The 15,457-nt window shown below is 34.7% G+C and overlaps 1 protein-coding gene across 9 annotated transcripts in view; it reads right to left on the reverse strand.

Moving 5' to 3' along the window:
* Positions 1 to 352: 352 nt before the first annotated feature.
* LOC130903628 (alpha-N-acetylglucosaminidase) overlaps positions 353 to 15,457 on the reverse strand; it is a 33,277-nt gene continuing 18,172 nt past the window's right edge. For 2 of the 9 annotated variants that reach the window (XM_057815847.1, XM_057815844.1), the window contains exons 9-17: positions 14,655 to 14,804; positions 14,138 to 14,353; positions 12,333 to 12,419; positions 10,556 to 10,746; positions 8,683 to 8,803; positions 7,883 to 7,976; positions 7,052 to 7,222; positions 2,093 to 2,189; positions 353 to 548 (exon numbers count right to left, since the gene is read on the reverse strand). In XM_057815847.1, the coding sequence (XP_057671830.1) occupies positions 497 to 548; positions 2,093 to 2,189; positions 7,052 to 7,222; positions 7,883 to 7,976; positions 8,683 to 8,803; positions 10,556 to 10,746; positions 12,333 to 12,419; positions 14,138 to 14,353; positions 14,655 to 14,804 (1,179 nt within the window). In that variant the 3' untranslated portion in view covers positions 353 to 496. Of the gene's footprint in view, positions 549 to 2,039; positions 2,190 to 7,051; positions 7,223 to 7,882; positions 7,977 to 8,682; positions 8,804 to 10,555; positions 10,747 to 12,332; positions 12,420 to 14,137; positions 14,354 to 14,650; positions 14,805 to 15,457 lie in introns of those variants that run through there. The other 7 variants (XM_057815846.1, XM_057815845.1, XM_057815848.1 and 4 more) reach the window with 5 other exon arrangements.

Raw genomic sequence — 15,457 nt, forward strand, 5'->3', positions numbered from 1 at the left:
AAAGCTGCGTACGTTCGACGAGGTGCAATGAAAATATAATTTTCAGATTTTGTGCCACGTTCCTGATGTACCAATTACACAAAATCAATGCTTAACTTCAAAAACAATGAGTTAACTCAAAAAGCGGATGATATTAGTTTTTCTGCTAATATATTGTAGTCTCATAAAAAAATAAATCACATGACGATTCAGGAAAAGTGTTTTCTACTAAATTTAAAAACGTATATTGTGGAAACTATTATATTTATTTGTGTCATCGACCAATTCTAAAATATGATGATATAACTGCTCATAATAGCTCAGTGACATTGAAATTTTTTCAAAATACTATCTTACAATTAAAACCCCAAAGTATTACATATTTTTTTATTATTTTTTTGATAAATTTAGACAACTTTTTGGTTGAATCTTGACTAATCATCGTGAATCATTGTTGTTTTTCGAAACGTAATTACAAATAGTAGTCAAATTCCTATCTGTTGAGCAATTTCTTGTGTCATTCAAGTTTCAATTTGCGTTTTGCGGCCTTAACCAATTTAGAAATATATCTGGAAAACGATAAAAAGAAATATATGAGGAATTATTTCAAATACATTTTTCCAATTGAGATTCCAAACTAACTACCACTAGCTTCAGATAATGATGAAAGGATTGCAAATCTCTCCCTTTGAAGACGCCAGAAATGGTACTGGATGATGGTTGACTGAAAATGCGCGAGCTAGCAGACAAAGTAGATATTTCAAGAAGTTTGGTACGTCGCATAACAACAAAAAATTAGGACATAAGTAAGCTATGTTCAAGATGGATACCTATTTGCTCAGAATGGAACAAAACCAGCGTTTGATTAGGTTCATCACTTCACACCCGAAACAAAATAACAATCAAAACAATGGATTGAAGAGGAAGAACTAGCTCCAAAGAAGGCGAAGACTATTCCATCTGCAGGCAAGGTCAGGGCGTCAGTTTTTTGGGATGCGCCTGAGATAACTTCCATTGATAAGCTTCAAAAAGAAAAAATTATCAACGACGAGTATTATGCAACGTTTGAGCAAAGAAATCAAGCAAAAACGGCCGCATTGGACAAAGAAGAAAGTGTTGTTTCACCAGCTCACACATCCGTTATTCCAATTGCCAAAATTAATGACTTAAAGCTTGAATTGCTATCTCATGCATCCTTCTCGCTAGATTTAGCTCCATCGGATTGTTTTCTTAAGGAAATGGCTCTTCATCAAAGATTCGACAACAATGAAGAGGTGGTTTTGAGGAAAATTCTTATTTCGAAATTGATATCAAACTTATTAAACATCGATGGGAAAAGTGTATAGAGCTAAAAGGAAATCACGTTGGTAAATAAATACTTGGAGGTACTTCGGAGACCATCGTCGTTTGTCCAATATAATTTGAAGAATATTGTTAGTTATTTTCCCCAAATTCTAATATTTAATAAGAGAAAATACACGTTTTAATATGAATATACAATTTGACCATCCAAAACAGTTGATGTAGCAAAGCTACCAGTGGATCAAGATCCAAAAGCTTAGCTATTACATCGCTGAGAAGCTAGTCTCCATCTCAACACTTGACATGAAACAAGCTAATTCACACTTAGATTGCCCTTTTGCGTATCTGAAAGATCAAGTGCTGCATTCAAACAGACGCGTGATACTTCTAGGAGTTGGACATAGTCATTTGATACTTTATCTATGAACTACCGGCATCAGGATTGCTCAGGAATACCACTGGTGTATGGAATAGGAAAAAACGTCGTACAAGTCGATGTTGTGTGTCCAGGACATACTCGTACAAGGATCAAACACAAGGGCAAGTCTTATAGGAAAAGGAAAGGAAAAGATAAGGGTTTGGTTTACCGAGTATTTTTATATTAATTCCGACAAATTGCGATTCGAGTTATATCAAACCAGTTCTCACGAATTTTGTACACAATCGATATGTCTTAATCAATTAAAAAGCTTTACCAGACTCTTAGGATAATTTTTATGATAAATCATCAAAAGCCTTCGGTAATTAGGCACAAAGAATTTTTCGAAAGAATTTATTGAATTGTAACTAAACCAGAACTACTGATGGATACCTAGATCTACTACCATAGTTGACAGCAAAATGTTTCTTCTTCTCATATCGGTTTATCCATCTCTCGTGAATTTTTTTCGCAGCTTTGACAGGATCACCTGGAACAAAGTTTTGCAAAAATTTATACAGAATGAATAATTTTCGTGAAGGCTAGAAGGAGTTTTTAATGTGGTTAATCACAATCAAATTGAATTATGATTTTTTCCTTTCGTTTTGAAGAAAACCGTTGATCTCGCAATTTATTTTTGATCTGCGAGAAAAAGAAGAAATCATTGGGTACCAAAAAAGGATTGTACGGCGTATACCCATCAATTCGATGTTTACGATCCGCTTTCTGCGGTTGTTTTCACTGATACACTTTTGGTGTACTATTCAGATATGACCATGTTGACATATCCAGTTATGCGCGAACAACTTTTGTTGGATTCGGTTTTTCTTGAAAAACCCATGCAGACGATTATTGTTTAGTTTCGGATTTCGTTTTTTAAAGCATCGCAATTGAATTTTGCACTATTGAATATGAACAAATCTTCTTGACAGCCAGATGCTCATACAATATTGTATATATACGAGTGGAATTAATGCCTAAGTATGCATCAATCTCACTGTATGTCACATGAGGATCTTATCAGTTTACGCATAGCACCGATGTTTTTTTGGCACACACAGTCGATTTTGGACGACATTTACGAAGTTTTTCTGGCTCGAGATGATGCTTCAATAACAAATTTCATGTTTTGTGTTGTATGAAAATTGTCGCGATTTGATTTCTTTTTTGGCCAAGATGACACGTTCTGAATACATTCACCGTTAAAAATGTCAAAGATTATAATGGCAATGTCAGATTTCACTTATTTTCATCAATACTGTCATATCTCAAAGCATAAGTAGTAATCCTCGTTTTCAGATAAAAATAAATATGTATTAAAAATAATTTATACTTTATATACAACATTCGCACGTGACATCGTTGTCGAAGAACGCATTAGCCAATGCCAAGGATATTATTCAGGATTTTCCAGTTTTAGATATTTTGCAAGTTTCAGGACAGCGTTAATGGTATGGTATCCAACAAGTGTGAAGTAGAGGACTTCTTGAAAGATGATTTCTTCCATCTCACAAAAGTACAACAAGAAAGCGTTCATTATCTTTTAAGCTCAAACGTATTAAATCATCTCTACGACATGCACCAAAGATCCCAAACACTAAAATCGTTTTACCAGCAGATATTGTTCGTCTGAGCTATGAGGAAACAACATGAAAATGTGGTTACTTGTTGTGCCTTTAGCACCCTGAACTTTTTTGGTATCTACTGCACAGCTTGGCGCTTCAAAAAACCATTAGGTTTTGGATACTTTGGTAATTTCTTTTATAGCTAAATACCCTCTTCAAGATTGAGATCCGACTCCATAACGTGGAACATTTATGAGATTTTTCGATACTAGATTCAACTTTTCTTAGATCCTGGCATTCCATGAAAAGTTGATGTTCATATCTCGATCTGGATTGTGCTGGTAACAAATCAGTACTAGCTGATACCGATAGGTCTGATATGTTTTTGGGAATATCTGGATTTTCTTCAGAGTACATTTTTTATAACTAACATGAATATAACAAAAAGCAAATAGAATAGTGCCTATAATGCAAATATTTTGAGCTTATGAAAAGAAGAATTAGAAGATTATATAAAAAGTTTATTGGAGATTAACAGAAAAATATAACGGATAAGAAAATTGAGCAAGAAAGTACGACTAGTAGAAATGAATATTACAATGGACCAAGAATAGGCAAAAAAAATTAGAACAAGCTAAAATAAGTAGGAAACCAGAAATTTGTATTTGTATCCTTGTATTGATCTGTGTATAATTAACTGATAGCTGTTATGAAAAATAATACACCCTTAGAGATTAATTTATTTTTACATGGTCTATAAAAATAAAACCTTTCACATGCAATATTTCGAGTAACTTTCTAATCAATCTCAAGAGAATAAAGGGATAATTGAAGGGCAAATTGGGGTCAACAAAGCATTTTAATCAACAAATGATCTGAGACCATTCCTGTATAGCCCTACCTAAATTCGCAAAATCAGAGGTGTGCTATGGTATTCAGATTGAGGATACACTGAGATATTATTATACAGTGTATAGCATTTCTTAAAAGGAATAACATTGGATGTACGAGGATGGTTCCTTAAGTACCTGACCTAACCTAGAGATTCACACCAAAACAAAAGAACAATAAAAAAAGGAGGACCGGCTCCAAAGAAAACAAAGACCGTTCCATCAGCAGGCAAGTTTGAATTGTTACTTCATGCATCCTATTGGCCAGATAAGTCCCCTCCTATTATTTTCTGTTCCCAGATTTAAAAAAATGGCTCGGTGGTCGAACATTTTCAAACAATGAAAAGGTGATGCAGGTAGTTAATGGATATGGAGCTAAAATGAGATTACGTTGAAAAATTTTGTGTTTTTTGTTGGGTCAGCTACTTCTGGAATCATGCTCTTAGACAAAGATTCGTAATTATTATTTGTTATACTTCAGTTACAAAAATTTGACAGATTTCCGTCAGGTATTATCAGTTGATAACTCTAGGTGCTTAGAATATCTATTTTTCAATCAAATGTACTTTTTTCGAAAGAGGTTTGATTCTAAAGGAATCCCGAGATATCAGCGAGAATTTTGATTAGATGTAGATTGAACCACTAAATATTAGAATTGAAAGTGAAGAAGATTGAGGTGACGAAGATGGAGGTGGTTTTGTTTGGACAGAGTTTAAGGGGACTAGCTGAAATTGAACTTTCGAAAACAAACTGAAAATGTGAAAATATGTAAATGATGGATCAGAGATTCTACTATTACAAAAAGAACTACTGACAAACAAAACAGTCGCAATCGAATTAAATAATTTTCTATGGGAACGATGAGACTTTGAACGAAGTCAGCGACCTTCACTTTTTAGTGACTTAGATGACTTTCTCTTGTGCAATTGCTGAAACTTTTTATAAGTATATGATGATATTTCATGTATGCTTATCGAGAAGACATAAAACATAGAAAGTTTCTATTGAATAAATGAAGGTTTTCTTCACTCCCAGATGGACTGACATATAACTATCTTGAATACTCTCATTCTTGGAATGCCTTCTCTTCTCGGAACCATAATCGTTCTCAAGGATCCTTCTTAGAAGGCCCTCTTTTCTCCCAATCTTCTCTGATCTTCTCTGATCTTCTCTGATCTTCTCTGATCTTCTCTGATCTTCTCTGATCTTCTCTGATCTTCTCTGATCTTCTCTGATCTTCTCTGATCTTCTCTGATCTTCTCTGATCTTCTCTGATCTTCTCTGATCTTCTCTGATCTTCTCTGATCTTCTCTGATCTTCTCTGATCTTCTCTGATCTTCTCTGATCTTCTCTGATCTTCTCTGATCTTCTCTGATCTTCTCTGATCTTCTCTGATCTTCTCTGATCTTCTCTGATCTTCTCTGATCTTCTCTGATCTTCTCTGATCTTCTCTGATCTTCTCTGATCTTCTCTGATCTTCTCTGATCTTCTCTGATCTTCTCTGATCTTCTCTGATCTTCTCTGATCTTCTCTGATCTTCTCTGATCTTCTCTGATCTTCTCTGATCTTCTCTGATCTTCTCTGATCTTCTCTGATCTTCTCTGATCTTCTCTGATCTTCTCTGATCTTCTCTGATCTTCTCTGATCTTCTCTGATCTTCTCTGATCTTCTCTGATCTTCTCTGATCTTCTCTGATCTTCTCTGATCTTCTCTGATCTTCTCTGATCTTCTCTGATCTTCTCTGATCTTCTCTGATCTTCTCTGATCTTCTCTGATCTTCTCTGATCTTCTCTGATCTTCTCTGATCTTCTCTGATCTTCTCTGATCTTCTCTGATCTTCTCTGATCTTCTCTGATCTTCTCTGATCTTCTCTGATCTTCTCTGATCTTCTCTGATCTTCTCTGATCTTCTCTGATCTTCTCTGATCTTCTCTGATCTTCTCTGATCTTCTCTGATCTTCTCTGATCTTCTCTGATCTTCTCTGATCTTCTCTGATCTTCTCTGATCTTCTCTGATCTTCTCTGATCTTCTCTGATCTTCTCTGATCTTCTCTGATCTTCTCTGATCTTCTCTGATCTTCTCTGATCTTCTCTGATCTTCTCTGATCTTCTCTGATCTTCTCTGATCTTCTCTGATCTTCTCTGATCTTCTCTGATCTTCTCTGATCTTCTCTGATCTTCTCTGATCTTCTCTGATCTTCTCTGATCTTCTCTGATCTTCTCTGATCTTCTCTGATCTTCTCTGATCTTCTCTGATCTTCTCTGATCTTCTCTGATCTTCTCTGATCTTCTCTGATCTTCTCTGATCTTCTCTGATCTTCTCTGATCTTCTCTGATCTTCTCTGATCTTCTCTGATCTTCTCTGATCTTCTCTGATCTTCTCTGATCTTCTCTGATCTTCTCTGATCTTCTCTGATCTTCTCTGATCTTCTCTGATCTTCTCTGATCTTCTCTGATCTTCTCTGATCTTCTCTGATCTTCTCTGATCTTCTCTGATCTTCTCTGATCTTCTCTGATCTTCTCTGATCTTCTCTGATCTTCTCTGATCTTCTCTGATCTTCTCTGATCTTCTCTGATCTTCTCTGATCTTCTCTGATCTTCTCTGATCTTCTCTGATCTTCTCTGATCTTCTCTGATCTTCTCTGATCTTCTCTGATCTTCTCTGATCTTCTCTGATCTTCTCTGATCTTCTCTGATCTTCTGTGATCTTCTCTGATCTTCTCTAATCGGCGTCTATGTGCTGGGAAAAATTGATTGGCTTGAAGTGCCAATATGAAAAATGTTTTCCCATTGAATAGAGTTCAGTTGAGTTTTTTTACATCAACGTGGAAAAATAATTTTAATTCTTTCGATTCGAATGGTGTGTATACTTAGTACAAGTGGAATTTTTGTGCTTACCTATTGGTTCCACGGGATATACAGTGCGGTCAAATGTGAATGGCTCTTCGGCATTTTTAAACATTTCATATTTCACATCTTGTTCGTTGAAAGGTACATCGTTAACAAGACTGCTATTCATACTTGTAATGAATATGTTCCAACGTGGTTTGAAAAAACTTGCAACAATGCCTAACAAATACATAATCCGATTATTTATTGAATAAAGAGCGTTTAGGTATAGTCATAATTTGATGCACTATATATAAGCGATGCCCTTCTAGGGGACATTATAACTTTGCGAGGAGAATGTCAGTACAACAAACAAAAAAAACGACTAGAGATTTATCTAAGAAAAATGGTGAACTAAAACAATGACCAGTGCGTGAATAGCATGTGAACATCCCGGGCGAAACGCGGCGCAACTATCATTATGTATTGAGATTGTTCACATTCTCTCTTGCATAATTTTCATAAATATGTTTGGTCAACTCATATTACGTTGATAGATGAATTTGCCGTTCCCTTTCATCTTTAAAAAAATAGGCGACTATAATTCCTTGTATTGACATCGCAGTTAATATAGTCAGTTTTGGTGAATGTAAGGGTTCCTGATATTTGTGTTGTGGATTGGCTGCATTCCAGTAGCAGCAATTTTGCTTGTTGATGTGTTAAGATGAAAGTGAACTTCTGGTTTATAATTTCAAGCCTCTGACCAGCATCCTGAGACTTGATTTCTTGTTCTAACTAAATTTTGCTAGAGTTCTGCCTCAAATTTTTGTGTAAAATGCGAAATGATGATGATCTATGCATGTTTAACAGAGGTGAACTTTCTTTGTGAATCGCAATTACCTGACCACTGTTTGTTAGCATAGTTAATGATTTCTCCTTCTGGTCCCCATAGAGTAATTTGGTTTCTTGCATTATATTCAAAAAGATCGCTTTCCTAGAAACAAGAAAATTTTGTTAAAAATATTATATCCAGAGTCAATACCTCAAATTTTCGCGATTTCTACTCTTTCAAGTGCTGTATGTAATTTTTTCTGTGTCTTGAATCGTAAACTTGGTTAAAGTTATTGAAAAAAGATGTAGCTACACTTTTGAGTCAATTATAGTGAGAATATTTGGTTTATCGCCCTGCCCTACAACCTCCTTGATATTCTCCGACAATATTTGCTTCATACTGGACTTTTTACTGTCAGCCCTGCAGAGGAGTAACTCCTATATCAGAGCTAATTCCAATGGACCCTCCTCACCATAAAAAACTTCCTCATTCCACCCAAAATATTTCCAACTCTGTCTCTTTTGTTTTCTTCTCCTTCAGCAGGATATTTTCGAGTACCCACCATAGTCACGATCTACCACCGAAGTACTGAAGCAGTGTCTTGGAGAGCGGCGTTTCTAAGTTTACGTGAAGCTCAAAGACATCAACACAGCTCACTTTTAAGCATTGGGGACAGGCTTTTATGGTATCGCGAAGGTTTTGGTCATGAAATCTTTTTGGTATACTAGTTTTTTCTTTACAGCTCATCGGATATTGGAAGAAAACACCCTCGATTGAAAGTTAGTATGAAGTAGAGTCAATGCTATGCAAAGAAGCCCTATATTGATCTATCTGTTTAGATAAGGTGGAGTTGATTAATTTTTATTACCTTTGTAGTATTGGCACATTTTTTGGCCGAATCAATCCATGGTCCTAATAAGAACGCTTTATTTGTAGACAGAATAAGTTCCAGATCGTCAAATATACTCAGAAATATTTTAGCTTTCTCTCTGAAACACAGAAAATAAAATACAAAGCACCACCTCTGAATTATAAACACCCCCTCGAAAATTTTGTATAAGAAAGAGGGTTGTATGGCACTTTGTTCGAAAGAGATTTTAGTCTTCTGATCAGTAATTTGAGTATTTTAAAATTGGTGCAATCATAATTTTTTAAATGTAAAATTTTTATTCCAAAACTCAAAAGTGACGTACTATTTTGTAAGTGAGAAAGTTATGTGCGAAATGAACGGAGCGAATTGAATAATTTCTGAGATAAATCACTTTTAACACAAATGTCACACAATATTTTTTGTATAACTGCCTTATTTTGATAATAAAGTAGGCAAACTCGATATGATATTAAACTGCATTTCAATATTCAAATAATCATGAATTGCGTTTTTGTCCAATTTATGTCTTCGGTTCGTGACTGCTTGATATGTGAGTCTGCAAAAAGAGCAAACTTGAAATTTCTACTTTAAAAATCAGCTCAGCAATATACCATATACCAATTTTCTGATCTGGTGTAAATTGAAAAATGCGAAAGAAAACTTCAATTTCAGCCTTGTTTTTTTAGTATACTTACAAAAAAATAAAAAATATGGTCTCATCAACTTTGTGCAGCAAATTTTCAATGATCAACTCAAGCTCCTTTGTTAAAAATCGTGTTTATGTTAGTAGTTCATGGTATATTGAAAACGGAAAAAACACCTGATGAAAAATACTTGATGGTTGAGGTTGTAACGAATTATTTGGGGCTTGTGGGCATGAAGAATTTATTGGTAGAAGATATCAAAATAACTAATAAATAAGTCAGTCGTTCTTTCTGTATTATGGGCAAGTATATTCACTGTTATTATAACATTCGGTTGTAAATCTTGAGTTGTGAGGGAACGCAGAAAAGTAAAATTCAAGCAACAGAAATTGAATGCCCAAGAAGAGTGAAAAGATTGGAAAAAACAGATAAAATAAGAAATATAGATCTTAATATTCGACCTACATTAGATTATATAGAGAAAAGACAACTAAAGTGTTGTATGTTTCTGAATCGTCTCGATTTTTTGTCTCTTTTCGGATAGATAAAAATTTCACAGAAAATAACAGAAGTTCAAAACTTACTGAATTTTATAGTACGTTCTAAATGAGAAAATAATGTGTTTCAAATCTTATCAATTGAAACAGTTTTAACCATTATGACACTTGCACGACCAAGATACTCTAGAGGGCGCCCTAGACGGACTGTTTCAACTCCAAAAACAGTGACCAAAATCAACCAAATTGCGCGTGCTGATCGTCGAATTAGCATCCGGATGATTGCCGAGACTGTAAACGCCGATAAAGAAACGGTTAGAAAAATTTCACACGAGGAATTACACATGACAAAAGTTGGTCCCAAAAATCTGAATCCTGACCAAGAGCTTTTCCGTCAACGGGTCTGCTAAGATTTCCTTGAAAGGTTAGAAAGATGAGAAAAAGATTTGCTTTGTGAGCAATTTGAGTCAATGGAAGTGGTAAAACAAAAAACGGCAGAACTTCTAAAGGCCGTCGACAAAGAAGACTTCCAGCAATGCTTCTATCAATGGAAAAAATGGAATGTAGAATAATTTTAATCATCAACACGTTTCCACGTACTAATTACCGTTGACACTGTTGGCTGTCATTAAAAATGTGTCATTTTGAATAGCAGCTGTACAAAAAATTTGATTTCTATTATTTGGAATTTAGTAACAAAATAAATATATTACATTGAAACGAACTTACTGAAAATTTCCAATATTATTAGAGTTGAAATGATGAATTATGTCTTCATAGAAAATATCACCGTAAACTTGAAGAACTTGTCTGGTTAAATCTACTAGATCGTGTTGATAAGCCGGACTATCTTTTAAGTCGTCGGCATTTTTGACAAAAATATCCCATGCCTCAAATAATTTTGTATAATTATACCATGTCTAAAAAATAAATTTTTGAATCACGAGGTGAATAGAGGCTTTCAAAAAGAATCACAAAATTGACTAATTAATAATATAAATGCATTTATGTGAAGAAGAATCAGATGAATTATTTAATATGCAAAGTAAATTTTTCTGTTTGAAAATGCTGCACACACACACGTGGGCATTGACCCCAGGATAAATCCGAAGAAAGACATTCCACCCACCCCTTGTTTCTCGCGTAGACTCCGTCCTCTCCCCTGAGTTCTATGGGAGATTCTGGGATGTCTTATATTTTTGCTAAGAGATTAACCTGTTGGCTATACACTCTTGGCTTCTTGTTCTGGACGTCTTAGTGAGTGTGTGTGTTTCTTTGCCTCGGGTGAACCTTTTCCAACCTTCTACTGCAAGATGAGATCTAATCCGACTGGATCCAATTATCCTCTGGGCTTTCCGAGTTTCTTGTAGTCTTTTTTGATGTACCTGATGAGTTCCCTCAATTCCTCATTGGGATGCGTTGCCAACTCCTCGAATAGCTTGCCTGCCCTTTTAGTTCATGATGTCCAGTACATTTTGCGGATCCGTTTCTCCGTATATTTTCTTGTTACTTGTTGTCAGTGGACGTTTAGTACTTGTCTTAGCGTTATATTTTGTTGGGACTTCAGTTTTTTCCTGTTCGTTTTGCACCGAAGTCCACTGGACTTTTTCGTTGTTAATTTTTCTTTTCCTGTCGGGTTGGTAGCTCTTTCTTTTCTCGAAGAGAACTTCTTGACTTTTGTCGTAATTGACTTGTATCAGCTTTTTGGGGTCTTTTCGTGATGTTTCTCAAAGTGCTGCTGTTCCTCATCTTGAACCAATCTCAATGCATTATAAATATCTATTCGTCACTACATACAGGGTATTCTCGAACTTGATGTAGATGACGTGAAAATATTTCTGCGACATTAGAAAAATTTTAGTTATAGGCATTTAAAGCTGTTCAGAATTTATAATTTAGTATATTTTCTAAATTATACATTCGAACATATTTTCTGTCTAGCTCGATAAAACTTATGGTTTAGGAGATATATAGATTTTTAGATCGTCGTACATGCCATGGAAACCGTTCGCCATAAAGAGACATTCTAAAAAAAATTATCATAAATTGTAATTATTTATTGAAAATACTTAGATGAGGTTCTAAAACAAAATAAAATATTTTTAATTGAACTGCATACTGTATAACTGTATAACTCAAAGTAAAACTAAACTGAGAACTAAGTAATCATCCATTGCGAATTCATAATATTCGAATGTATAATGCACAACGAGGGGTTGCATGAGAAAATTTTTTGTCATAGCAATATTTTCACGCCAACTACCCACTCCCGAATATTTTGGATCAAGTCCTGGAACTGCAAACACGATCTCACTAAAGAGGCTGCAGTAGCAAATTTGTCGCATATCATCTCAACTCAAAGGGATAGAAGACATACTAGTGGAAAAAGAAGCAGTAGAAGTGATTTTTCGGCTCATTTTTACATATCTTATCTACTCGAATAATTCAAAATGATAATAATTTTTGACCGATACGCAGAATTATTCGTGAAAATTTTTTTGCTTACCCATACATCTAATTTCAAAGTTGGAGTCCAAGTGATTGCGTATTTTCCTCTCATTCGTTCTATTCCATGAAAATTATAAACAGTATCCTTGAAAAATAACAAAAACACGTTTTTAGATATCTATAAAGAAGAGAATGAGAAATCTAGATGAATCATGGTTTGACAATCACGATGTTCTAAAGGAAAATGCATTGTAATAGTACACACTGAAAGCAAAGGTTTCGTGCCTGATCCTTTATTAATATCTGCTAAAAAATTAAAAACTGTACAGCTGATTATCATGATGACGATAAGGATTATTTGAAAAGTGTTTTAATGAACAGCTTTTACCAAACATTCCACCATAATCAGTAGTCCTTAAATTACCAAATAATAGTAGCAACAAAGCTCAAATATTTCTATTTCTGTCAGAGATCGTAAAAAGAACCAACACACAAAGAATTGCTTATTGTTTTATGGTATTCGCTTTGAAATTTCGTTTTCCATAAAAAAAAAACGAATGGGGTACAAAAAGGGATCAGTTCACGTCTGGTAGCCTGTTTAAACCGAACGCCCTTACTGGCAGGTATATTTTACTCGTCTATTTATGTTTCATAATTCAATATTCAGTTGTGGCAAGCCCAAAAACCGTTTGAAAGGAGCCTAATATTCAACATTAGGCTCATACTGGAATTCTAGAAATAAATCTGATGTGAATGCTCGAAGAACTTGTTGACGTTGTTAGTCAATCCCTCTACGTGTTCTTCTTCTTCAGCGTATTGTAGGCTTTAGGCCTGTAGTTTCCAACTTGTCCTCCTTAAGATGTTGATGTCAATGAATTCATCTACCTTTTTGGAGGTCTTCTAAGGGTTGTCGTGTCCCTGGTTTATCTCGTGCGATTTTTGTTCTACGTCTGTTCACTATAAATTTCCGCGTTTATCTTTGTTCTAATTGTTACAAACTGCATCTTGAGTGGAAATTTTGTGGATACAGGACAGATGGCCATAGTTGACATAGAGTTGGTGCGCGGGAGATAATTAAAATTCTTGGAAATCTCAAATTCATTAAGATAGCAAGACGCTATTGAGAAAATGTCTCGCGTAGAGGTGTCTGTAGTGAACCGATTTTCATGTGTTAAACAGTGTTTATCATGGAGAAGCAGTAAGCACGCAACATGTAGCAAAATGTTGAGAGGAAGTGACAGATCAAGCTTGTTCAGATAGAAGTAAACTTGACGATTTCATACAGAAGTAAAATGCATGATTAACTTTCAATTAATCTATGGTATTTTCAGTAAAAAGTAACCAGCACTGGACTCGTTTTTTGCAGTGGAAAACAATCATGCACAGAAATGAAAGTAGACTGTTAATGACTAAATGTCTTATATTAATACCATTCAAAGTAGCTTTGTAAATCTTTTCTCCTTGTATAAAAAACATCACAAAGAAGAGTTAATCACATTTTTAGTTAATTTTACTAGGGTTGCTGCTTGAATTTGACATTTTTATTAATGAACGTACTTAGAACGTGTTATTATACGAATGATATTTAAGTTGTTTACAGATGCTTGAAACTTTTATCTTAAATCAAATTTCGAAGTTGATACGTGAAGGTTGTCCAAAATCGGATGTTGTGTGCCATAAAACATCGATGGTGTGCGTAAATTGATACTGCAAGATTTTGATGTGACATACTAAGGCAGGCGCTGGAAACCGCATAATAAAAAAAACTAGTGTCGATTAGTGCAAAGAAATACTGAAAAAATTGATGAAATATCTGAAGATACTTGAGGAAATATTACATAATTCTCTAAGAATGAATGATACCTTCAAAATAAGCCATGCGCCAGATATTTTTTCATTAACTTTACCATATCTTCTAATAGAGTATTGCCTAAACCATTCGGTCAAATTAGTAGGTGCTTTTCTCCAAGCATTTTCTGACATCAAATCATAGATTACATAATTTTGATTAATACCTTCCGGTGTTAAGCCTATTCCTACCATTGTACTATTTACATGGTTCCTAGCCTCGAAAACTCTCTAAAATAATAATCAGATTAGTTGGAGAGGAAGAATTTTGAAAAATATTTTCATCTACATAGATTTTCACTCCCCGTGACGCGGATGACACTCAAAGAAAGACTTGTAGGTCAAATTTACCTTTTAAACTAACAATTAATAATGGAATAATTATTTTTCTTCTACCTAAATTGTGAACAAGTATTTTGACACCATTTTGAAGGACCCAATTATCAAATTGTAGGGTACTTTGCCACTTTTTGTTATTGCGTCCTCAAATCTCATTTTTAGAATTTTGTTCTCAAATAAAAAACATACTTGCCTCATTTATGATATTAGCAGATCCAAACATGCCTAAAGTCCCTCCAAAATCGTGGAGCATACACCAAATATATGGTTGCCCAAAATACTGTTCTAATCTGCCATACTGGGGAAATTCTTCAGATTGAAGATCAAGTATTAACATTTTCCCCTACAAAAAATGAACACCATTGGAAAAATAAATTAGTTAAATGAATAAAATTATTGACTCTATATCCTTCTCGTACTTCACCAGGATGATTTCGATATTAGATTGGAATTTGCGAGCAGTTAGGATTATCCCCAGTTCTAGTGTTCCATTTTGTGGTCAGATGAAATAACCTTCAAGCTGAACAATTGTTAAACGAGATAATTGCGTGTACTGGATCAACCAGATTCCTCATGTCTTCATTGAAGAAGAGTTAAACCTGTTTCGTGTTTGTGTGAGGTCTCGTGGGTCTTTAATTTTTTGAGGTTCACGTGAAGGGTCAATGGAAATGCTCGAAGATTGTGCGGTAGAATGTTGATGCTCATTTTAGAGAATGGATAGAGAGAGGATTCGTTGAGTTGAATCAATCACCATTATCTCAACCATTTTATCTTTATTTATTGACGACGTAGTACCAGCATTAGACCTCTTTTGGACCTTCTAAAGATATCATACATCACCATATAAAATCATTAGGTAAGATCTATACAAGTCAAACAGGAATTAACCGAGATTCAAACGACACTTCGAGGAATATGTAAACAGTTTGTTGTTCTATCTAGAGATATTAAATACACATTGTTGATATGATGAAAAATGGATTTATCCAAACAGAT

The sequence above is a fragment of the Diorhabda carinulata genome, chromosome 2, assembly GCF_026250575.1.
Source record: "Diorhabda carinulata isolate Delta chromosome 2, icDioCari1.1, whole genome shotgun sequence".
NCBI classification, from domain to species: domain Eukaryota; kingdom Metazoa; phylum Arthropoda; class Insecta; order Coleoptera; family Chrysomelidae; genus Diorhabda; species Diorhabda carinulata.